The following is a 25352-nucleotide window of genomic DNA, read 5'->3' on the forward strand; positions in this document are numbered from 1 at the left end:
TGAAACTAAAATTAGATTTTGGTCTTAATTTGAAGTTAAGGTTAGGCATAATGTTAGTAGTTTCGTTATGGTTCACATTTTAAGAAGCGAAATTGTAGGAATAGGCGGGGTTTGGGGCTGTGGTACCTAGTGACGACCGGTGAAATCGCAACCTTCCTTAATTAAAGTGAGCGCACCTATTTTGCTTGGTTTACTTGGGGCAAAGCAGTCGGTCACCTTTGGTAGTGGGTGACTAGGCAAGCGTATTACCTGGCTGAAGGAGCCCAGACCTATGCCGAGTTTACACGCTGTCGGAATGAGTTCCCAATGGGAAATTTCACTTGAATGACCCTTTTAGTGAGAATTAAAAGTGGGGAAGTGAGAAAATCAAGCCGAGTTGTGATGTTTCACCACTGATCTTTTACATTTTCAACCAAAAGATGACAGCAAATCCGTTTTTGACAATTACAAACCTATTAATATGTATAATTTAGCTAGTATGGCCATTGTCAATGTTAAGCAAGCTAGTTAACTTTATTAGTAAAACATTTTGCTAGCTAAAGTCTTAGGCTATTGGTCGAAGAATTGTTCCGAGTTTAATAGCGCATGAACACAATCATGTCGCATTTACGACTTCCCAGTTGCCCAATTCCGACAAGCGCGTGAAGCCAGCACTATTGATACACATACACTCACTTTATGTTGGAGGTAGTGTTTCCAACTTACTGCTTTCCATCGATTTAGCCCTGTCAGATACGTGATCAAGGGGCTGTAGGTAGAGGTTAAGGCAATCACAATTTTGTTGTCGCCCTGAACTACCTCATATGATTAATCAAATCAAGGGTTATGTTCCACTGCTTAGACCTTGCCAGATCTTACAACGCCTGGATAGGTCATTTGCCTATCAACTAACAACATCATACGTTATAGCAATCTGTCAGTTGATGAAATATGCCTGCATTCACAACAACTTGGAACTCGAAAATCTCTGACTTCAGTGCGTGCAAGACTACTGGGAAAATAGCTCCAACTGGGAAAAATTGTTTTGAACAGTCATCCAACTTGGAATTCCAACTCAGTAACTCGGGCCTCTTGCGAGAGCTCCGACTTCCCGACCTGAAGATCACTAACGTCATGATTTGACCTCGTATATTTCTGAGTTCCCAGTTGTCTTGAACGCACCAACATTCCATTAAGACTCAGTGCAGTCGATGACACAGTCACACAGTTGATTACGTAGGACGCAACCATTGGCCGCCCATCCTTTTTTTGCCAGAGAAAGCAGGAAAGGAAGGGATTAACTGTGGAGGAGTTTGTGGTCCAAACTAATGTGAAATCATTGTGACTTCCTAACAAGCATTATATTACACTCTCTCTAAAGTTATCCTAAACCCAGAAGTAATGACATGGGATGAGAAGACTAATTAAGCAGACACATTGGTCCCGTACTATTAATGTTATTTAAATGTATTTTTGAAATGTACTGTTTCATAGTTTTAGATTCAGCTACCAGTGTTTATCATAAACAGTTGAAGAATGAAAATATTGTTAAAGAATCTAAAAGAAGATTAATTGAGAACTGCTCAATTAGATGGAATGTTAGCCACAAAGTTAACCACTTGGCTTGTACTATTCCTTTTTTTAAGGAATGGAAATTGTCATTTTATTTAACAGATATGACAGTGGAGAAAAGACAGGAATGCAAATCACAAGGGCAGTGGGTCAGATTCAAACCCACATCGACCCCCCTGGTATACATGGGTCAGCAGCGGCACCAACTGCTGGACCTCACAGGCCACTGCTATTTTAACTTTATTGCCAATATATCTCAGATTAGCATCACTGGGTTACATTTGGCGTGGTTTGTTTGACCAGATGGTATTGGAGTGAGATGTGGGGTTATTTTTAAATGTGTTTATACTATAGGCTGTCTCCACTGCAGGTTTTGACTTGAGGTTACATCTCTGCATCCGTTGGCCTCCTTATCCCCGCCTTAATCCCAGAGTGGGAGGTGACAGCCAGAATGTGTCTGGTTGTAAATTCACTACATACTGATGTGAGACAGGTGATGGTCACTTTTATGGGCCCCAGAGAGCCGGACTAAGATGGCTTTTGCGTGGAGTGTCTGGGGTCATGGGGAGCTCAAGTGGCTGTTTATGGCACCCTCTACTCTGTCTGGGATATTACAATTGCTATACAATGTAGCTAAGAGACAGCCATGTTACAGAAAAACCAGGCCAAAGTAAGCTAATGCTGCCACATCTTGTTTGGAAAAAACAAAGAAGCATCACTTTAATTTCACAATCATATTTCTTACGACATTAAATATTCAGTTTACTTTTATGACTGTCTAATGTCCATTGCCATGTTCCCTCAAGATATAGTCCTGTTTGTGGGGTGGATTGCAGGACTAAACAGCCGTGGTGTGAAAGCCGTTGAATTCAGTGTCCCACAGAGAAAACAGCTGCTGCCCAGTGTTCAAGGCTATTACTACGACAGCTGCCAAACTCAGGAGACTACCTCAAGTTTTACTATGCAAAGATCCTTGAGCTCTGGAAAAGCACTATATAAATCCAACCAGTTAGGTCTATTATTCTTAGTCTTATTTTTTAACTCATTCATGGACAGACAGGACCATCTTTCCTCAAACAAATGGCCTGCTATCAAATAATCTACATAACACACATTCAGAAATACTTTTGGACACCTTTGTGTTTCTCAATGTATTTTGGACTCCTGTGCTGTCATTTGCATTCACTTCCTTTCAGGGCTGAACTGGAGGAATCTCCTCTGTGACCCCAGTTACCCAGGCAGCTGCTACTCAAACAACTTCAAACCTGTTAACCTGTTGTAACCTGTGTCTATATAAGGCCATATCCCCTGCATACAGCTCAAATGGCAGCTGATCACATTCAATATTCTCTATTAGGGTGGGTTCTAAAGCAATCCCCAGTCTCCAGATTGTGCTGTGAGGCTGTATGTATTTCTGACACCCAGTACTTCCATGACCATTAAGGAAGTTGCTGTTGGGCTTGTAAATGATGTTGTTATTGTTTACATCTTGTACTTCATCAACTAGCATCCCACTGGGCACAAACGTCAGTTCAACGTCAGTTCAACGATTTAGGTTCAAAGTTGGTTGAAAAAAAGACTACATTCACTTACGTTAATTACTTTTTCAAATCCAATCAGTTTTCCACATTGATTCAACGTCATCACATACAGTATCATTTTTGGGTTGAAACGACATGGAAACAAATGCATCCCAGGTTATTTTCACATGCAAATAGCTTTTTCAATCAATGATACTGTATATCTGTAGTGCCTAATGAATTAGAAAGATTACATTTTAAAAGATGATTTTAAAATATACATAATTGTTGTCTAAAGTGACTTATGACAACAAAAACATGGCGTGTTAGGTTTTTCAATTGTGATAAGGTAAGAGAGTGGTACATGAAGGTACAAGTAAGTTACTGTTGAAGTCAGAAGTTTACATACACTTAGGTTAGAGCCATTAAAACTTGTTTTTCAACCACTCCACAAATTTCTTGTTAACAAACTATAGTTTTGTCAGGTTAGGACATCTACTTTGTGCATGACACAAGTCATTTTTCTAACAATTGTTTACAGACAGATTATTTCACTTATAATTCACTGTATCACAATTCCATTGGGTCAGAAGTATACATACACTAAGTTGACTGTGCCATTAAACAGCTTGGAAAATTCCAGAAAATTATGTCATGGCTTTAGAAGCTTCTGATTGGCTAATTGACATCATTTGAGTCAATTGGAGGTGTACCTGTGGATGTATTTCAAGGCCTACCTTCAAACTCAGTGCCTCTTTGCTTGACATGGGAAAATTAAAAGAAATCAGCCAAGACCTCAGAAAAAATTGTAGACCTCCACAAGTCTGGTTCATCCTTGGGAGCAATTTCCAAACATCTGAAGGTACCACATTCATCTGTACAAACAATAGTTTGCAAGTATAAACACCATGGGACCACGCAGTGCCATACCACTCAGGAAGGAGATGCATTCTGTCTCCTAGAGATGAATATACTTTGGTGCAAAAAGTGAAAATCAATCTCAGAACAACAGCAAAGGACCCTGTGAAGATTACGGGAGGGAACAGGTACAAAGTATCTATATCCACAGTAAAATGAGTCCGATATCTATTTAACCTGAAAGGCCGCTCAGCAAGGAAGAAGCCACTGCTCCAAAACCAACATAAAAAATCCAGACAACGGTTTGCAACTGCACATGGGGACAAAGATCATACTTTTTGGAGAAATGTCCTCTGGTCTGATGAAACACAAATATAACTGTTTGGCCATAATGACCATTGTTATGTTTTGAGGAAAAAGGGGGAGGCTTGCAAGCCGGAGAACACCATCCCAACTGTGAAGCACGGGGGTGGCAGCATCATGTTGTGGGGGTGCTCTGCTGCAGGAGGGACTGGTGCACTTCACAAAATGGTGCCATCATGAGGAGGGAACATTTTGTGGATATATTGAAGCAACATCTCAAGACATCAGTCAGGAAGTTAAAGCTTGGTCGCAAATGGGTCTTCCAAATGGACAATGACCCCAAGCATACTTCCAATGTTGTGGCGAAATGTCTTAAGGACAACAAGGTCAAGGTATTGGAGTGGCCATCACAAAGCCCTGACCTCAATCCCATAGAACATTTGAGGCCAGAACTGAAAAAGCATGTGCAAGCAAGGAGGCCTACAAACCTGACTCAGTTGCACCAGCTCCGTCAGGAGGAATGAGCCAAAATTCACCCAACTTATTGTGGGAAGCTTGTGGAAGGCTACCTGAAACGTTTGACCCAAGTTAAACAATGTAAAGGCAATGCTACCAAATACTAATTGAGTGTATGTTAACTTCTGACCCACTATGAATGTGATGAAAGAAATAACAGCTGAAATAAATCATTCTCTCTACTATTATTCTGACATTTCACATTCTTAAAATGAAGTGGTAATCCTAACTGACCTAAAACAGGGAATATTTACTAGGATTATATGTCAGAAATTGTGAAAAACTCAGTTCAAACGTATTTGGCTAAGGTGTATGTAAACTTCCTACATCAACTGTATATTCTTCTAAACCAAAAGGGGTATATTTATTAGTTGAACACTTAAGTTCATAATATATAGCCATTGATTCTGGAAGAACACACTGTATAAATGCCTTATGAGCTTTGTTCAACTGTCTAACCCATCAGAACCCAAAATATAAGCTTGTTTTATGGTTTTATTTGTAAACAATGCAATTGCAAACAAACACTGTATGGGCTCAATACATGGTTAAAACTATAATTTTAATATCATAGATCGTCAGTCCTTGTATCCATAGCCCTGTCTATGAATTTGTTGGTTAAGTCAACATATACAAAATTGTTGCATTTCTCCAGGCCCATACTTCAGCAGTTTACTGGTGTCCACTTTGTTATTGTTTGAACTGCAGATTGCCCCTTTAAAGTGAACATCTGACACTGGTCTTCTGTAGACTACACACTATTGAAGCCCCATGATCTACTATGAAACACAGATCCGGTGCTGAGAAGCACAGTAAATTGTCCATATTAGTCATCCCAACCTTCACGATACTGAAATCAGTACTGCAATAAAGTTGCCACTCAGATATGTTGTCAGGAACATACTCGGGCCTCTCCCAGGTCCCCGTGTTATGAGTTGCAAATCCCAAGTTTGACTTTCACTGCAGGGACATGAATTATGTAAATCTTGTCATTCTAAAATGCTGAGAGGCAATAAACTCATGCTGGCAGTTATGATCTCAAAAATGTTCTACCCCAATATAATTTCAATAATCCTTACCGCAAGGGATGGTTTACCTTCTTACTCAATGACAGCAAACAGTTGTTCGTAAGGCTTTGGCGTAATGTTGATAAACAAATATACATATGTTTAACTCATTCTTATATTTGTCTGTTTGTGGTTGTGTTTGGTAGTAATTAGCTTACTACAGTAACATCTACAAATGTATGGATAATGATTTGTAAATGACAAATACCTATAAGCAATGATTTAATAAGATACCTTATTATAACACATTACCTTTATATGAAGTTAGCAAAATCCAATTCAAAGACAAATATCACAGAAATACATAGTGGCAAGAGGAGTCAGCCCCTAATTCTCTCCTCCAATCCACATCCTTGATTAGGGGAGCCATAATTAACTTCTGCTTGGTTAGCACTCCAAACTCTCAACCAGATAAATAGAGCCTCAGAGCAGCATCAATGACAGACAGCTTCTACCTCTGTGGTAAGACTAACTCCTTTTACTCTGTTTATTCTGATGTCTCGGCACCTGATAATGTAGTTGTATTGTAAAGTTGCAATCTGTTCTAAATGCCATTTGTCTGTTGTGACAGGGAATGAAATGTGTTTTGTGCATGGAATGTGTTTTTAAGTGGATTAATCTGGGATGCCATTCAACTTTTCTTACAACTCTTCAGGTGGGATGAGACTAAGTACTGGTAATGTGTGTTTAATCATGACACCTCAATGTCTTACAGAACCCTCTAACACACAATTTAATCTGGGAGAGGAAGACAAGGTGAGACATTGTTAGAGTTTTTCACTCACATTTTTTCTATTGGAGAGTATTCTATGAGAGACAGATTTTTATTAACTACACAAGCTTACTACTTACCTAACTTTGTTGCTAAGAATGAGCTACCAAACCCGCTCACAGGATTGGTTAACTCTTGAGGTCCGTCTGGTCTCGACCAATTTAGGTAAATCCTCTTCTCCTTTTATTGCCCCCCGTTGTTGGAATAACATGAATTCCCTGGTGCCGTCACGGCAGTTTAGGACTGTGGTGTTGAATCAATTCATTGAGGATTGCTCAATTGATTGTAGAATTTATTTGTTGAAATTGTGGTGTTGAGGTTGTGCCTCATGGTTATATTTATTCTTATTATTTTAATTGTTATGTAAATTATTCCTCCTGTTGTGAGAAAATGTTTGTACTCAGGGCAACATCGGGAATGAGACCTTGGTCTCAATTGGGTTATCCTGAATAAATTACAGTGAATTTTTAAAAAAAACGGTTTAATTCAAAATAAACTCAATAATTTGTTTGCTTTGTTTATGTTTCTCAGTGTGTTGCCACCATGAGTACCGACGCAGAGATGGCGTCTTATGGCAAAGCCGGTGTATACCTCCGTAAGCCTGAGAAGGAGAGGATTGAGGCCCAAAGCCAGCCCTTCGATGCAAAGAATGCCTGCTATGTGACCGATGTTAAGGAGCTGTACCTCAAGGGTACCATTGTTGGCAGAGAAGGGGGAAAGGTCCAAGTGAAAGTCCTTGACACTGGGGAGGTAAGCCTAAAACATAGGACAGAATTCAGTTTCAAGTTGAAGTTTGTTTATTCACAATTATATCTCAAAGCTAAATAACTTCAGATTTTGCAGGAGAACTTAAAACTTGTAGTGTATTTGAGGTTTAAAAAGGCTTCTGAATATTGTAATTTCACACATAAAAATGAACATTTCCTGTTGCTGCAGGATTATTTTACTGCTGTAGTAAACTGGCTCAAATTAAGATCCTACATCTGTACAGTAAAATATATGACTGACTTGATAATTACTAAATTAAAGCAGTGTCGACAGATTCAGTAACAGTTCTTCCAATTGATCCAAGTGTAATGTAGATTACCGACTGATTTTCAGACTAATGACTTCAAAGAAGCCGATGTCTTCGAAATGAACCCTCCAAAGTTTGACATGATTGAGGACATGGCCATGATGACCTACCTCAATGAAGCCACTGTCCTGTATAACCTCAAAGAGCGTTATGCAGCATGGATGATCTACGTAAGAAACCTATTCTACATATATATTACTGTATATAGGTATATATACACACTCATAAGTGAACATAGGACACCACCATATAAGGGAAATCTAAAATGCCCAAACTCCAAAATACACATGCTGTTTGTAAATTAAAAACACCTTTGCAAAAATAATGTAACTGAATACAAGAAACACTTGTAAGTGTTCCATAGAAGCTCTATACAGTTTAACAGAAAAGCTGGTTTTGTTAATCCCCTAACTTCCTTCCCTTCATCCAGACCTACTCTGGGCTCTTCTGTGCCACGGTGAATCCCTACAAGTGGCTCCCTGTGTATGACGAAGAGGTTGTTAACGCTTACCGAGGAAAGAAGCGCATGGAGGCTCCACCCCATATCTTCTCTGTCTCTGACAGGGCCTATCAGTTCATGTTGACGGGTATGATCTTATACATGTGGATGAACGGATAGATTGATGGATAAATAGATAGAAGCTCACACAAGCAGATATGGGCAGCCAAGGTACTAGCTGGAAACGTCAATGCAATAATATTTTTTAAATTTACATCTAGTGAAAAGCGTGTGCAACACTATCCACTACTTTAAGATAATTGGCAAATGCCATAATGTATCAAAACGGTTTATATTCATATTCTTTGTTGTTTTTTTGCCTGCAGATAGGGAGAACCAGTCTATCCTGATTACGTAAGTTCTCAACTAACATCTAACATTATAGTTAGTTGGATATCATAACAATTATTAAGCGTATACATGAACTATAGTAAATGAGGAAACATCTCAGTGTACTTTTTAGTGATTATGTTTTGAATGTCTGACACTGAAACATGAACCTCTTATTCTCTGTCATATAAACCAGCGGAGAATCTGGTGCAGGAAAGACTGTCAACACCAAGCGTGTCATCCAATACTTTGCCACCATTGCTGTGTCTGGAGGAGAAAGAAAGAGGGCGGCAGAACCCGGCAAAATGCAGGTACAGGTGTAGGATCTTAATTTGATGACCCTGTTGCAGGACAACTTTCAATGCAATGCAGGAAGTGTAAAACTTGTAGTTTGTTTTAGGTTTAAAAAGCCTTTTGAAGTTTCCACGTTGACATTTCAGACTTGATTTCGCCTTAAGAAAAATGTATCAACCCCTACAAAATGTCAATTTATTGTACTGAACAAAAATATAAACGCAATATGAAACCATTTCAAATATCTTACTGAGTTACATTTCATAGAAGGAAATCAGTCAATTGAAATAAATGCATTAGTCCCTAATCTATTTCACATTACTGGGAATACAGATATGCATTTGTTGGTTACAGATCCTGTACCTTTAAAAAAAAGTAAACCAGTCAGTATCTGGTGTGACCACCATTCACCTTATGCAGTGCAACACATCTCCTTGCATAGAGCTGATCAAGCTGTTTATTGTGGCCTGTGGAATGTTGTTCCACTCCTCTTCAATGGTTGCTGGATATTGGTGTGAACTGGAACAAGCTGTCGTACATGTCGATCCAGAGCATTCCAAACATGGCATGACAATGGGCCAAAGGATCTCGTCACGGAATCTCTGTGCATTCAAATTTCCATCGATAATATTATATTCTATTTAAACATAAGACACCTGTAGCATTGTGTTGTGTGACAAGACTGCACATTTTAGAGTGGCCTTTTATTGTCCCCAGCGACAAGGTGCACTTGTGTAATGATCATGCTGTTTAATTATCTTCTTGATATGCCAAACCTGTCAGGTGGATGGATTATCTTTGCAAAGGAGAAAAACTAACAGGGATGTAAACACATTTGTGCACAGCATTTGAGAGGAGTACGTTTTTTGTGTATATTGAACATTTCAGGGATTTTTTTATTTCAGCTCATGAAACATGGGACCAACACTTTACATGTTGCATTTATATTTTTGTTCAGTGTATAATCCACATAATAATTCACATTTCCTGTTGCTGCAGCATTATTTTGCTGCAGTGTCAAACTGGCTCAAATTAAGATCCTACATCTGTAGGCCAGCCATATATATATATATATATATATATATATATATATATATATCACTGCTTATTTTAAGACAGTTCCACCACTGTTGAAAAGGGTGTTCTATAGTACTGTATGTCATGCTGTTTCTGACCAACTTGTGTTCGTCTCCTTCAGGGGTCTCTTGAAGATCAGATTATTGCTGCCAACCCTCTGCTGGAGGCTTACGGTAATGCCAAGACAGTTCGGAACGACAACTCTTCTCGTTTTGTAAGTATGAGGGACACACTTGCCATACTTAAATATTCCTTATTGATCTAGAATGACATGACAATGAAAGGCTGTATGATTGAGACCTATCCAGTATTTCCAAATGTCCGTGTTAAACGACGGTTTAGGAATAAAGGAAAGCCCTATATTCAGAGTACTGAGATGGACACCATGGCAGTTTCCTTTTGTTGACTCATTCCCTCATTTCTAACCCCCGTGCTCTACTTTAGGGTAAATTCATCAGGATTCACTTCCACAGTAATGGCAAGCTGTCTAGTGCTGACATTGAGACCTGTAAGTTGGGTGGATTGTTGGTTGGATTGTTTGTCATGAATGCACAATGTCCTAAATTGACAGAGATTATGTTTTAAGGAGACCAAGCACTGAACTTTATCACTTCTTCTCTTTCAGACCTGCTGGAAAAGTCCAGAGTGACCTTCCAGCTGCCCGATGAGAGAAGCTACCACATATTCTACCAGATGATGACCAACCACAAGCCTGAGCTGATTGGTACGACAAAGTAGAAAGCTGTTTGACTATTTTCTTGTTTAGTTGACAGGGAAATTACCTGAATGCACCTGAATCAACATATCAGTTTTCTCATATCAATGTGTAAGTGCTACGGTGAGTTATAAAGTTCCGGGTTGTATTACTCATGATTATTGTAATTTCTCTAATTGAGATCGAGTTCAATAAACAGGGAAAGGGGATACCTAGTCAGTTGCAAAACTGAATGCATTCAACCGAAGTGTGTCTTTTGAATTTAACCCAACCCCTCTGAATCAGAGAGGTATGTGGGGGGGGGGGGATGCCTTAATCGGTATCCACGTCATCAGTGCCCGGGGAGCAGTTGTTGTTGGGGGGTTAACTGCTTTGCTCAAGGACAGAACGGCAGATTTATCCACCTTGCTGGCTCGGGGATTTGTACCTGCGACCTTTCGGTTACTGGCCCAACGCTCTTAACCACTAGGCTACTTGCATGGCGAACTACTGCATGGAGAACGACTGTACGACTGTACGAGTGGAAATTATGGGGTAAAATCAATCAAACAATCCACGACAAAGTGACAATTCACCACTCAAGTGTTGCCCTCATTTGATGACAAGTTAAATGGTATTGTGAAAGATGACATTTCCAGCCTCAGTGAGTTGGAGTCGCGCAAACCAATAAAGGTTCTTCCTGTAGTTTAATGTGTCTGTGAGTCATAAAGTCAGCTTCATATTCCTGTGGTATAGACTCCTTGGAGGAATAGGGAGGGGAAATGATCAAATCCATACGGTTTCATTTGACCGCTCTATTTTGCATTGCATTACATTTGTATTTTGAGATGCATTTGGCTCCCAATGCAGATACAGTACGTCCTTTATGTCCGCACTTTCTAACCTTAATCTTCATCTCATGCAAAAGAGGAAAATTCCATCTGGTTTAACTAACTCTGCCCGGTTCTCTGTCCCCACAGAAATGACGCTCATCACCACCAACCCCTACGACTTCCCCATGATCAGCCAGGGGCAGATAAAAGTGGCCTCTATCGATGACAAAGAGGAGCTGGATGCCACAGATGTGAGTCTCTCAAACTATATACAAGAATGAATAACGTCTCTATCTCCTCTGAATGCAATGCACAATTATGTTGTTACTTAACTCCAAGCAGTGCAGCCCCATGACACTTTTGTCCAGTTTGAAACTCCCTGCACTTGTGATATCTCCTGTATGTGCGTACATTAAGTTTAACTATGGAGTTCCTGTCACTCAGGCCGCCATTGACATCCTGGGCTTCACCAATGATGAGAAGATAGGCATCTACAAGCTGACCGGCGCTGTCATGCACCACGGCAACTTACGTTTCAAGCAGAAGCAGCGGGAGGAGCAGGCCGAGCCAGACGGCACAGAGGGTGAGTCCTTTCTCCAAACACCGGACTAGACAGAATGAAACTGGTTTCTCTGTCAGAGTAACACTATATTTGTCCCTGTATATGAGTCTGATGCTCTTTCTCTCTACAGTAGCTGATAAAATCGGTTACCTCTTGGGTCTGAACTCAGCTGACATGCTGAAACTTCTGTGCTACCCCAGAGTGAAGGTTGGCAATGAGTTTGTGACCAAGGGACAGACCGTGCCTCAGGTGAGGTCTTTACATCCAATTAACATTGTTAATTGCTACAACACCATGATTAATTTTGTGTTATATTTTTTTTAAATCAAGCTCTATACTAGCAAGACATGAGCAATGTCTCACCTGTTTTTTCACAGGTGTATAACTCTGTGAGCGCTCTGGCCAAGTCCATCTATGAGCGGATGTTCTTGTGGATGGTCATCCGTATCAATCAGATGTTGGACACCAAGCAACAAAGGAACTTCTACATCGGTGTGCTCGACATTGCTGGGTTTGAGATCTTTGATGTAAGTATGTGATTATTACAGAATAAACAGTTCATGGCTTTAAGGTCTTATGACAGAAGGTGATTGAACTAATCTTCTTGAACTTCACTAACAGTTCAACACCATGGAGCAGCTGTGTATCAACTTCACCAATGAGAAACTGCAACAGTTCTTCAACCATCACATGTTTGTCCTGGAGCAAGAGGAGTACAAGAAGGAGGGAATCATCTGGGAGTTCATTGATTTCGGCATGGACTTGGCTGCCTGCATTGAGCTTATTGAGAAGGTACGCAGACTAAGAATTCTACTTAAAAAATAATGTACTGTAGAATGGCCTACAACAGAGTTGACAGGGACTGATGTTGGAGTTGAGAGTGAATTATTATCCCTTTGATACAAGATGGCTGCTATTAATGTTACATTTTTCATCAGCCAATGGGCATCTTCTCCATCCTTGAAGAGGAGTGCATGTTCCCCAAGGCTTCAGACACTTCCTTCAAGAACAAGCTGTATGACCAGCATATGGGCAAGAAAAACACTTTCCAGAAGCCCAAGCCTGCCAAGGGAAAGGCTGAGGCCCACTTCTCCTTGGTGCACTACGCTGGTATTGTGGACTACAACATCTGTGGCTGGCTGGACAAGAATAAGGACCCCCTGAATGACTCAGTGGTGCAGCTCTACCAGAAGTCTTCAGTCAAACTGCTGGTTCTTATCTACGTTGATTCTCCAGCTGAAGGTCATTTAACATTGTTAAATAATCGTTTTTGCCAATATTCCCGATATCAACATTACATTACACAAACTATTTGGTAGCAGTTTCAAATAGATTATCTCGGAAATAAAATATGGTGTTTACCAAATCACTCATGATTTGAACTATTTTACAGACAGAGCATCCAAGAAGGGAGGCAAGAAAAAGGGAGGCTCCATGCAGACAGTGTCTTCCCAGTTCAGGGTGAGCTTTTCAAACCTGTATTCAAAGTTATCTGGTTAACTTATCTGGTCAACATTTTTAACGCACCTTATTGACCAGATAAGTTCATTTGTATGAACGATTTCTGAGACGGCTGTTTGGTGTGTCCCCGCCCTGCAGGAGAACTTGGGCAAGCTGATGACCAACTTGAGGAGCACTCACCCTCACTTTGTGCGCTGTCTGATCCCCAATGATTCAAAGACTCCAGGTACAAGAAACATTGTAACCCAATGGTTTAGCAGCTAGTGAGATTCAGTACCTTAAAACAAAATAAGTACTAAGTAACTACCTGTACTTACATGTGGTACAAGATAGCTGTTCATAAGTTATTCCCATATATTTACCCAGAAATAATGGCATTTACATCACCACAATCTATTTGTAGCCCTTACAATGTTTCAGTGTTTCTTAGCTTTAATGATATTTTGTGTTTTTCAGGTCTGATGGAGAACTTCCTGGTTATCCACCAGCTAAGGTGTAACGGTGTACTGGAGGGTATCAGGATCTGTAGAAAGGGGTTCCCCAGCAGAATCTCCTACGGTGACTTCAAGCAGAGGTACCCTTTAGAAATGTCATCTAACATGGCTCCATGTTAACTTTAGAATATAACTGAATTTGACAAAATAATAAGAAACTCAGAAACTCTTTCATTCTGAGAGCTTAAAATATTACATTCTGAAATCTTAAAAGATTACATTCTGAGATTTAATAAATACAGACCAAAACAATGTTTGGCAACCATTGGCCTATGCTAGAGTTCATAAATGGCTAGAATGTTCCGCTGATTTCATAAACAGTGGTAGAACTGTGACACAGCAACAGAATAGCTTTGTTTGCCCACAACTTAAAAACTGACAGTTGCCAGTCTCTCCTAATCCAGGTACAAAGTACTGAATCCCAGTGTTATCCCAGAAGGAACATTTATGGACAACAAGAAGGCTTCTGAGAATCTGCTTGGGTCAATCAATGTGGCGCACGAGCAGTACAAGTTTGGACACACCAAGGTCAGGGTTCAAATACACTCAGGAAAGCAAACACAACACATAAGTAAAACAACCATGTAAATGCTAACCACTCAATGCCTTTTTACAATAAATCTTGCCGTGTTGATCCCTCATTTAAATTCAACCCTGCTTTCTGACTTCTGATGACATCCATTGATAATGTTGACTTATTCTCAGGTGTTCTTAGTTCTTACCGGTGTCTCGGGCATTTACCTTCCTGTTACCTTCCTGTTACATGCTCTCAGGTGTTCTTCAAAGCTGGTCTGCTGGGTGTCCTGGAGGAGATGCGAGACGAGAGACTGGCCTCTCTGGTCTGCATGATACAGTCTTTGTGTCGTGGGTTCGCCATGAGGAAGGAGTTTGTGAAGATGATGGAGCGGAGGTGAGGGATAAAAGATATCTCAAGATAAAGGCTCATCCAAATTCATCTAACAGGGTTGCAGTGGTTTCCATTTAATCTCCAATGATTCCAGGGATCAAATTGAACATGTTATATTCACCTTAAATTTACAAATCCTATACTTTTTTTTTATTCATTAATTGAATTTCACTTTATTTTCTCTGAGGAGCTGGAACGTTGTCCTGTAAATAACATATTACTATTATTTAGCCATAACACTCACCAAGACCCCTGTTTCCTGTTGTTCAGAGAGGCTGTCTTCACCATCAAATACAACATTCGCTCATTCATGAATGTTAAACACTGGCCATGGATGAAGGTGTATTACAAGATCAAGCCACTGCTGAAGAGTGCTGAGACTGAGAAGGAGCTAGCCAACATGAAGGAGGACATTGAGAAGTACAAAATCGCCCTGACCAAGGCTGAGGCCCGCAAGACAGAGCTTGAGGAGAAGATGGTGACCGTTCTGCAGGAGAGGAATGACCTGACGCTCCAAGTTGCATCTGTGAGCATTTGTCAAGTGCCTGGCTTAATTGCCCATATTTTATAGAAGACGATGGACAGGAGGTGTGCACTGATTAAATTCATGTCTGCCTATTTTTCTATCATTGTGTAACCAGGAATCAGAGAATCTGACTGATGCTGAGGAGAGGTGCGAGGGGCTGATCAAGAGCAAGATCCAGCTGGAGGCCAAACTCAAAGAGACGACCGAAAGGCTAGAGGATGAGGAGGAGATGAATGCTGAGCTGACCTCCAAGAAGAGGAAGCTGGAGGATGAGTGTTTGGAGTTGAAGAAGGACATTGATGACCTGGAGCTCACCCTGGCCAAAGTGGAGAAGGAGAAACACGCCACTGAAAACAAGGTCTAACATTTTGACATAGCTGAACAATAGTAGAATCAAACCAAAGCTAAACAATGATTGAAACTAACCACACAACTTACATACAAATGTTGTTGTGGCTGTGTTCAGGTCAAAAATCTGACTGAGGAGATGGCCTCTCAAGATGAGAGCGTTGCCAAGCTGACCAAGGAGAAAAAAGCCCTCCAAGAGGCCCAACAGCAGACACTGGACAACCTGCAGGCAGAGGAGGACAAAGTCAACACTCTGACCAAGGCCAAGGCCAAGCTGGAACAGCAAGTTGATGACGTGAGTGTAGTCACACTTTATCGAGTCATGGATTTATATATTGTTAGATTATACATTTAGCTAGGCAGTGGCATAATCATTGATTGTTTAAAATGAACTGACACACGTATCTTAACATGTAGCTTGAGGCTTCTCTGGAGCAAGAGAAGAGGCTCCGTATGGACTTTGAGAGAGCCAAGAGAAAACTGGAGGGAGACCTGAAACTAGCCCAGGAATCCATAATGGACCTGGAGAATGATAAGCAGCAGTCTGAAGAAAAGATCAAAAAGTACATTAAAAAAATTGTTTTCTGTAGTTAGGAGTTTGAAAGACTCTTTTAAATGAAAAAATGACTGCTGGGTAGTGATGCATTTATCTTACCATAGGAAGGACTTTGAGACCAGCCAGCTCCTCAGCATGATTGAGGATGAGCAGTCTCTGGGTGGTCAGCTGCAGAAGAAAATCAAGGAACTCCAGGTACAGTAGAGTATCTAACCCCGGCTTTAGTATAGTATTCCATATATTACTATATGTTCTAGATACTAGATGTTCAAAATACTACATGTTCTAGAGACTACATATTCTAGATACTAGATGTTCAAAATACTACATGTTCTAGAGACTACATATTCTAGATACTAGATGTTCAAAATACTACATGTTCTAGAGACTACATATTCTAGATACTAGATGTTCAAAATACTACTAGTTCTAGAGACTACATATTCTAGATACTAGATGTTCAAAATACTACATGTTCTAGAGACTACATATTCTAGATACTAGATGTTCAAAATACTACATGTTCTAGAGACTACATATTCTAGATACTAGATGTTCAAAATACTACATGTTCTAGAGACTACATATTCTAGATACTAGATGTTCAAAATACTACATGTTCTAGAGACTACATATTCTAGATACTAGATGTCATTCTTACGTATTTAGCAACTTTCCGTTGATGCAATAAAACATAGTATAAATACACAACTATCCAGACTATTTTTTTTATTATTTTTTGTTGTTGTTGCAAGGTCAGTTTAAATTTCCTCATCCTAAACCCCCTCCCTTGTTTTAGGCTCGTATTGAGGAGATGGAGGAGGATATTGAGGCTGAGCATTCTGCCAGGGCAAAGGTTGAGAAGCAGAGGGCCGATCTCTCCAGGGAACTTGAGGAGATCAGTGATAGGCTGGAGGAAGCTGGTGGAGCCACTGCTGCTCAGATCGAGATGAACAAGAAGCGCGAGGCTGAGTTCCAGAAACTGAGACGCGACCTCGAGGAGTCGACCCTGCAGCACGAGGCCACAGCCGCAGTCCTGAGGAAGAAGCAGGCTGACAGTGTGGCGGAGCTCGGAGAGCAGATTGACAACCTGCAGCGCGTTAAGCAGAAACTGGAGAAGGAGAAGAGCGAGTACAAGATGGAGATCGATGACCTCTCCAGCAACATGGAGGCTGTCACCAAGACTAAGGTGAGTATTTGAATCAAACCCCAAATACTCAACATGAATGGATGAATGGAATGCTGCCAGACAGCAGAATTGCGTCCAGCTCTAAAGTTGGACACATTTGTAAGCACACCACAGCTTCAACTTAGTGAGTTAATCCTATAGGCACATAGGGTAGTGCAATGACCTGGAAGGTGCAGGGCTGGAGTAGCATCGCTCCCAAATTACTATCTACAAAACCCTACTGCAAGACAGAAATGTACACAAGCTGTACACCATAAGAATGTAAAATAAAAATGACATATCTATATTTCACTAACAGGGCAATCTGGAGAAGATGTGCCGTACTATTGAGGATCAGCTGAGTGAGCTCAAGACTGGGAACGATGAGAACCTTCGCCAGATCAACGACATCAGTGGACATAGGGCCAGACTCCTGACTGAGAACGGTACCCACAACAATGACCAACACATTTTCCATACATAATCTAAATCAGTACCCAACAACATGTGTTAGGGGCTATTGTACAAGGCTACAGTATTTTTAAGAACAGAAGAATTTACAATGTGTAGTCTCATCCCTTGCAGGTGAGTTTGGACGCCAGCTGGAAGAGAAGGGAGCTCTGGTGTTTCAGCTGACCAGAGTCAAGCAGGCCTTCACACAGCAGGTGGAGGAGCTAAAGAGGCAGATTGAGGAGGAGGTCAAAGTAAGGGAGTCAAAATGCTCTACCAAGCACAGAGTATAGAGTCAAATGCCTCTTGTCATGTTTATAATAACTAAACCATCCTCAGCAATGTATTACTGTAACCTGTTTTGCTATCTCTCACTCAGGCTAAGAATTCCCTGGCCCATGGTGTCCAGTCTGCCCGCCATGACTGTGACCTTCTGAGGGAGCAGTTTGAGTTGGAGCAAGAGGCCAAGGCAGAACTGCAACGCTGCATGTCTAAGGCCAACAGCGAGGTGGCTCAGTGGAGGACCAAGTATGAGACGGATGCCATCCAGCGCACAGAGGAGCTTGAGGAGGCCAAGTAAGCAGTTACACTTAAAACAACCTTTTATTATAACTATGATCCTAAATGTGCGCGTCTTCCCACCTTCCTAATTTCACTTAGTTATGAGGCATCATGTTTATATGATACATTTATCTGATTACCTGTGGAAGCATTACAAGATGAACTCTTTCCTGTCTAACAGGAAGAAGCTGGCGCAGCGTCTGCAGGACGCTGAGGAAATGATTGAGGCAACCAACTCAAAGTGTGCTTCGCTGGAGAAGACCAAGCAAAGGCTGCTGGGAGAGGTGGAGGACATCATGATTGATGTAGAGAGGGCCAACGCTATGGCTGGCAACCTTGATAAGAAGCAGAGGAACTTCGACAAGGTGAAAAAGTACACTTCACACACTATACTGACTTTTGAAATGTGTTATTAAATGGACTGGAAAAATAAAGAGCAACAACAACAAATCTGATAGACATTATCAGTATGACCCTGCTGGTCATCTATGAACATCTTGGCCATGTTCTGTTATAATCTCCACCCGGCACAGCCAGAAGAGGACTGGCCACCCCTCATAGCCTGGTTCCTCTCTAGGTTTCTTCCTAGATTCTGGCCTTTCTAGGGAGTTTTTCCTAGCCCCCGTGCTTCTACACCTGCATTGCTTGCTGTTTGGGGTTTTAGCCTGGGTTTCTGTACAGCATTTTGTGACATCAGCTGATGTAAGAAGGGCTATATAAATACATTTGATTGATTGATGTGATCATAATGTATCATGACTTATTTCTGACTAGAAGGACAGCTGCATCAAGAATAAACTGTTAAATCCCATAAAATCCAATAGGTTCTGGCTGAGTGGAAGCAGAAGTATGAGGTGGGCCAGGCTGAACTGGAAGGAGCTCAGAAGGAGGCTCGTTCTATGAGCACAGAGCTCTTCAAGATGAAGAACTCCTATGAGGAGGCTCTGGATCAGCTGGAGACTCTGAAGAGAGAGAACAAGAACCTCCAACGTGAGTAAACAACAGGAGTTGTTTATTTGGCCCATTTGGCGTGTACAGTTTACAATCACTTTTTTATTGTTATCAGTTATAGATGTATTTTTTTGAAACATCTATGGTACCAAAATACTTTTATGCAAAGCTGTATGATATTTGGCAACATTCACGAAAATCTCCCTGTTCTAAACCATTTCTCTGTGTTTGTGCAGAGGAGATCTCTGACCTGACTGAACAGATCGGAGAGACAAGCAAGAACATCCATGAGCTGGAAAAGGCCAAGAAGACTGTAGAGATGGAGAATTCTGAGATCCAGACTGCTCTGGAGGAGGCTGAAGTGAGCAGATATGATACATCCTTATGCAGTCGAATAATGAAACAGAATGAGAGCTACAGTGCTGTTCAGTACTCCTGTATTGGTACTTCTTGTAGTAATATAGCTTCCAGTTCTTCACTAGGTGGTGCGCTCCTCGGAATAGCAGACGTGCATAAAGATGGCAGTCTCCATGTAGTTACCACAAATTACCCTCCATCACTCTTTTTTGTATCTGCATTACCGGTGCATCAAGTCTGACACCAACAGGCTCTTGAACAGCTTCTATCCCCAAGCAATACGACTGATAAATAGCTACACAGACTATCTGAGTTTACCATTTATCTTTATTGACCTTTTATTTCAATCTTTGCACACTTACAGGACCCTACCCACTCTCACACACACTCACTCCATCATCTGCTCACTCACACACACTCACTCCATCAGTTGCTCACTCACACATAACATTATACTGACTCTACACACCCACTCACATACTTTATTATATATATTTTTTATTTAACCTTTATTTAACTAGGCAAGTCAGTGAAGAACAAATTCTTATTTACAATGACGGCCTACACCGGCCATACCCGGACGGCGCTGGACCAATTGTGCACCACCCTATGGGACTACTAATCATGCCCGGTTGGCGATACAGCCTGGACACAAACCAGGGTGTCTGTAGTGAGGCCTCAAGCACTGAGATGCAGTGCCTCAGACCGCTGCACCACTCGGGAGCATACAAGCTGCTGATACTCTGTTTATCTTATATCCTGTTGCCTAATCACCTTACCCCTATACATATCTACCTCCATCACCCCAGTATCCCTGTCACCTTACCCCTATACATATCTGGGGCGGCAGGGTAGCCTAGTGGTTAGAGCGTTGGACTAGTAACCGGAAGGTTGCGAGTTCAAACCCCCGAGCTGACAAGGTACAAATCTGTCGTTCTGCCCCTGAACAGGCAGTTAACCCACTGTTCCCAGGCCGTCATTGAAAATAAGAATTTGTTCTTAACTGACTTGCCTGGTTAAATAAAGGTAAAATAAAAAAATAAAAAAAAAAACCCTATACATATCTACCTCCATCACCACAGAATCCCTGCACATGAAAATATGGTATTGAATTTATATTTCCTGTATATAGTATGTTTACTTAATTTATTGTGTATTCATATTTCCTATTCTTTTTTTTCTAGTAATACATAGCTACTGATTATTGCATTGTTGGGTTTTGAGTTTGCAAGAAAGGCATTTCACTGTACTTGTGCATGTGACTTTAAAACTTGAAACATTAGCACATTATACATGATCCTGATTATAGCTCCCAGACATCGGCATATATATGTATATATTAAAAAATAGTAGATTGTGTTGATTTATTGGCACATTGAACCATGTTGTGCGCCATAGTTTTAAAAACTAGGATTGTGGTGTTAGAACAATGACGTCATATCTGTGTTCTGCCATCTTTATGCACATTGTGAAGAGTGGGCACTTTTTGATTTATGCAACTGCTTTAGGTCTTATAAACACACAAGTGAGAGACAATTGTTACTTTTAGCTGTCTCCATGTCTTATAATATTTTAATTGCTGGGATAACCTCTGATGTCAAGAATTCTGTGACAAATCACTTTTATTTGTCCAGGGAACACTGGAGCACGAGGAATCCAAGATTCTGCGTGTGCAGCTGGAGCTGAACCAGATCAAGGGTGAGGTGGACAGGAAGCTGGCAGAGAAGGATGAGGAGATGGAGCAGATCAAGAGGAACAGCCAGCGGATTATAGAATCCATGCAGAACACACTGGACTCTGAGGTCCGCAGCAGGAGCGACGCCCTGAGGGTGAAGAAGAAGATGGATGGAGACCTGAATGAGATGGAGATGCAGCTGAGCCACGCCAATAGACAGGCCACTGAGGCCACGAAACAGCTGAGAAATGTCCAGGGACAACTTAAGGTAAGGAATGTCAAAACTTGTGACTGATTTGTTTTGGTCTCAGATTAATCCAGCAATGTAATAAAGTAGAAAATCAGTCACATTTTCATTAAAGACAACATTCACGTGTCCTAATACTCTGTCGTTTTGAATTCCAGGATGCCCAAATTCTCCTTGATGACGCTGTCCGTGAGTCAGAAGACATGAAGGAGCAGGCCGCCATGGTGGAACGCAGGAACGGTCTGATGATGACAGAGATTGAGGAGCTGAGGGCTGCTCTGGAGCAGACTGAGAGAGGCCGCAAAGTGGCTGAGCAAGAGCTGGTGGACGCCAGTGAGCGTGTGGGACTGCTCCACTCTCAGGTACGGGTCTGGTCACTCATTGGCAGTGTGATGATATGAGGAATATGCCTAGAAAGCCGTACTACTATGGCTGACCCTGTAAAACAATACATTTCACAGCACCTATCCAGTGTATGTGACAACATTATTTGGGGATAAGGTAAAAAGGGACTAGACAGTGATTTCATAAATCTATAGATTTTTCAAGGAGTATATCTGCACATGGGGAGACAAATGGAACTTCCACTTAATGGAACTAAATTAAACAGTTGTCTCCAACGTGCCTTTCATGACAATCTTTGTCATGTCCTATTTTAGCTCATTCTAGACACACAGTGCATTCGGAAAGTATTCAGACCCCTTGACCTTTTCCACATTTTGTTACATTATTCTCAAATGGATTTGAGAATAATTAACAATACCCCATAATGACAAAGCGAAAACAGGTTTTTAGAAATGTATAAATAATAGAAAAACAGAAATACCTTATGTACATAAGTATTCAGACCCTTTGCTATGAGACTTGAAATTGAGCTCAGGTACATCCTGTTTCCATTGATCATCCTTGATGTTTTTACGGCTTGATTGGAGTCCACCTGTGGTAAATTCAATTGATTGGACATCATTTGAAAAGGCACACACCTGTCTATATAAGGTCCCACAGTTGACAGTGCATGTCAGAGAAAAAACCAAGCCATGAGGTCAAAGGAATTGTCTGTAGAGCTCCGAAACAGGATTGTGTCGAGGCACAGATCTAGGGAAGGGTACCAAAACGTTTTTGCAGCATTGAAGACCCCCAAGAACACAGTGGCCTTCATCATTCTTAAATGGAAGAAGTTTGAAACCACCAAGACTCTTCCTAGAGCTGGCCACCCAGCCTAACTGAGCAATCGGGGGAGAAGGGCCTAGGTCAGTGAGTGACCAAGAACCTGATGGTCACTCTGACAGAACTCAAGAGTTCCTCTGTGGAGATGGGAGAACATTCCAGAAAGACAACCATCTCTGCAGCACTCCACCATGAAGGACTGATTGGTGGAGTGCTGCAGACGGAAGCCTCTCCTCAGTGAAAGGCACATGACAGCCCACTTGGAGTTTGCCAAAAGGCACCTAAAGACTCAGTCTTGTTTCTCATGGTCTATCTGGTCTGATGAAACCAAGATTGAACTCTTTGGCCTGAATGCCAAGCATCACGTCTGGAGGAAACCTGGCTCCCTCCCTACGGTCAATGGTGGTGGCTGCAGGGACTGGGAGACTAGTCATAATCAAGGAGAGATCCTTGATAAAAATATGCTCCAGAGCACTCAGGACCGGGTCAAAGGTTCACATTCTAACAGGACAACAACCCTGAGCACACAGCCAAGACATTGCAGGAGTGGCTTCAGGACAAGTCCTTGAATGTACTTGAGTAGAGAAACTCCCCAGATAGAGGTGTGCCAAGCTTGTAGCGTTATATCCAAGAAGACTCGAGACTGTAATCGCTGCCAAAGGTGCTTCAACAAAGGACTTAGTAAAGGGTCAGAATACTTATGTAAATGTGATATTTCAGTTCATTTAAAAAATAAATTAGCAAAAAATTCTTAACAGTTTTTACTTTGTCATTATGGAGAATTGTGTGTAGTTTGAGGGGGGGGGGGGGGATTTTAGAACATAGTTGTAATTGTAACAAAATGTGGAAAACATCAAGGGGTCTGAATACTTTCCGTATGCGCCGTACAGCCATGCCATTTCAGATACTATAGCATACTTTATAAAGTACATTAAAGGAAATGAATTACCTAAATACTTGATTAAAAGCCCCTTTGTTAAAATAAAAAATATTTAAAATCTTAGCATTGAAGAGATTGATTTATGGAGATTGATTTCCATAGTTTCCATGGTGTGATGGATATATTGTCTTGAGATAAGGCGTTTCAGCCAGTCTTTGATTGATCTATATTTCCTCCTCCAGAACACCAACCTTCTGAACACTAAGAAGAAGCTGGAGGCTGACCTGGTGCAGGTGCAAGGTGAGGTGGACGACATCATCCACGAGGCCAGAAACGCAGAAGAGAAGGCCAAGAAGGCCATCACTGATGTGAGTCCATATGTTTGGCCAAAACACAGTACAAGGTCTCCAGGCTAACCACATGAAAGTGTTTGATCTGTACCAAATTCTAACTATCAGTTTTTTTTATAAGATTTTATGAGTGCAACAGTTAATAACAGCAGAATAACTAAGTCAAGGCATGCGGTTATCAGATTATTACAGGAAAACCTGTCTGTGTTGCCATAAGGTCTCACCTTCATTAAACCTATTTAATTATATTTCAGGCGGCCATGATGGCTGAGGAGCTGAAGAAGGAGCAGGACACCAGTTCTCACCTGGAGAGGATGAAGAAGAACCTGGAGGTCACAGTCAAGGACCTGCAGCACCGTCTGGATGAGGCTGAGAATCTGGCCATGAAGGGAGGCAAGAAGCAGCTCCAGAAACTGGAGTCCAGGGTGAGTTATTCAGGCATTTAGAAGATGGGGTAAACAATTTGCTTTCAATAACCCATGTGGATAATGATACTGTCATTATCATTAGAAACTCTCCCATTAAATTTACAAAAAGGACATAGGAAGAGACAAAGACTATGTGATAGTTGAGTATCTGAACAAAGTCTGTAAATTTCGTCAACACCATTTCTTGACGTTAGCCTGGAGGAACTACCTCTATTTATTTGCAGTGATTTGAAACTAATTCCTCCTCGTAAAATAACATGACCATTTCATCTGTGAAGGTACGTGAGCTGGAGGCTGAGGTGGAGTCCGAGCAGAGAAGAGGTGTAGACGCAGTTAAGGGAGTCCGGAAGTACGAGCGCAGAGTCAAGGAGCTCACATACCAAGTAAGAAAAGCACCTTAACACACAGTAATACAGACAGATGTGTATGAAAGGATGGACACTGATACATCTACTTCCGCCCACAGACTGAGGAGGACAATAAGAATATTATCAGACTTCAGGATCTAGTAGAAAAGCTGCAGCTTAAAGTGAAGGCCTACAAGAGGCAGGCTGAGGAAGCGGTGAGTTAGGCCAAAAATGTATAGCAAGTATAATGGTTTTAGCCTGTATTAAGTTGTGTAGTGAACTTGGCCATAGTAAGCAAAGCATGAAAAACAAATATGCCATCCTGAATAAACCACTGATGTTGGTCTTTGTCCCTCCTCCCAGGAGGAACAAGCCAACCAGCACATGTCTAAGTTCCGTAAGGTTCAGCATGAGCTGGAGGAGGCTGAGGAACGCGCTGACATTGCAGAGTCCCAGGTCAACAAGCTCAGAGTCAAGAGCCGTGACTCTGGAAAGGTAAAGATCTGCTTTTAAACCTAAACCTGAATA

At 41.3% G+C, this 25352-nt stretch overlaps 1 protein-coding gene across 1 annotated transcript in view; it reads left to right on the forward strand.

The window, feature by feature from the left end:
* The first annotated feature begins 7130 nt into the window (after positions 1-7130).
* Positions 7131-25352, forward strand: part of LOC139409642 (myosin heavy chain, fast skeletal muscle-like) — a 39825-nt gene continuing 21603 nt past the window's right edge. The window contains exons 1-38 of the mRNA XM_071155062.1: positions 7131-7337; positions 7689-7832; positions 8093-8249; positions 8488-8515; positions 8688-8802; positions 9984-10076; positions 10307-10370; positions 10488-10586; positions 11537-11640; positions 11834-11972; positions 12082-12200; positions 12329-12478; positions 12573-12743; positions 12890-13193; positions 13345-13412; positions 13551-13638; positions 13869-13986; positions 14311-14434; positions 14680-14816; positions 15084-15339; positions 15455-15697; positions 15806-15982; positions 16105-16250; positions 16348-16438; positions 17043-17432; positions 17731-17857; positions 17997-18115; positions 18241-18437; positions 18604-18787; positions 19247-19412; positions 19610-19734; positions 21365-21673; positions 21811-22014; positions 23942-24067; positions 24304-24474; positions 24756-24860; positions 24944-25039; positions 25188-25319. Of these exons, the coding sequence (XP_071011163.1) occupies positions 7131-7337; positions 7689-7832; positions 8093-8249; positions 8488-8515; positions 8688-8802; positions 9984-10076; positions 10307-10370; positions 10488-10586; positions 11537-11640; positions 11834-11972; positions 12082-12200; positions 12329-12478; positions 12573-12743; positions 12890-13193; positions 13345-13412; positions 13551-13638; positions 13869-13986; positions 14311-14434; positions 14680-14816; positions 15084-15339; positions 15455-15697; positions 15806-15982; positions 16105-16250; positions 16348-16438; positions 17043-17432; positions 17731-17857; positions 17997-18115; positions 18241-18437; positions 18604-18787; positions 19247-19412; positions 19610-19734; positions 21365-21673; positions 21811-22014; positions 23942-24067; positions 24304-24474; positions 24756-24860; positions 24944-25039; positions 25188-25319 (5793 nt within the window). The remainder of the gene's footprint in view (positions 7338-7688; positions 7833-8092; positions 8250-8487; positions 8516-8687; positions 8803-9983; positions 10077-10306; positions 10371-10487; positions 10587-11536; positions 11641-11833; positions 11973-12081; positions 12201-12328; positions 12479-12572; positions 12744-12889; positions 13194-13344; positions 13413-13550; positions 13639-13868; positions 13987-14310; positions 14435-14679; positions 14817-15083; positions 15340-15454; positions 15698-15805; positions 15983-16104; positions 16251-16347; positions 16439-17042; positions 17433-17730; positions 17858-17996; positions 18116-18240; positions 18438-18603; positions 18788-19246; positions 19413-19609; positions 19735-21364; positions 21674-21810; positions 22015-23941; positions 24068-24303; positions 24475-24755; positions 24861-24943; positions 25040-25187; positions 25320-25352) is intronic.

Source organism: Oncorhynchus clarkii, chromosome 5, assembly GCF_045791955.1.
Source record: "Oncorhynchus clarkii lewisi isolate Uvic-CL-2024 chromosome 5, UVic_Ocla_1.0, whole genome shotgun sequence".
NCBI classification, from domain to species: Eukaryota; Metazoa; Chordata; class Actinopteri; order Salmoniformes; family Salmonidae; genus Oncorhynchus; species Oncorhynchus clarkii.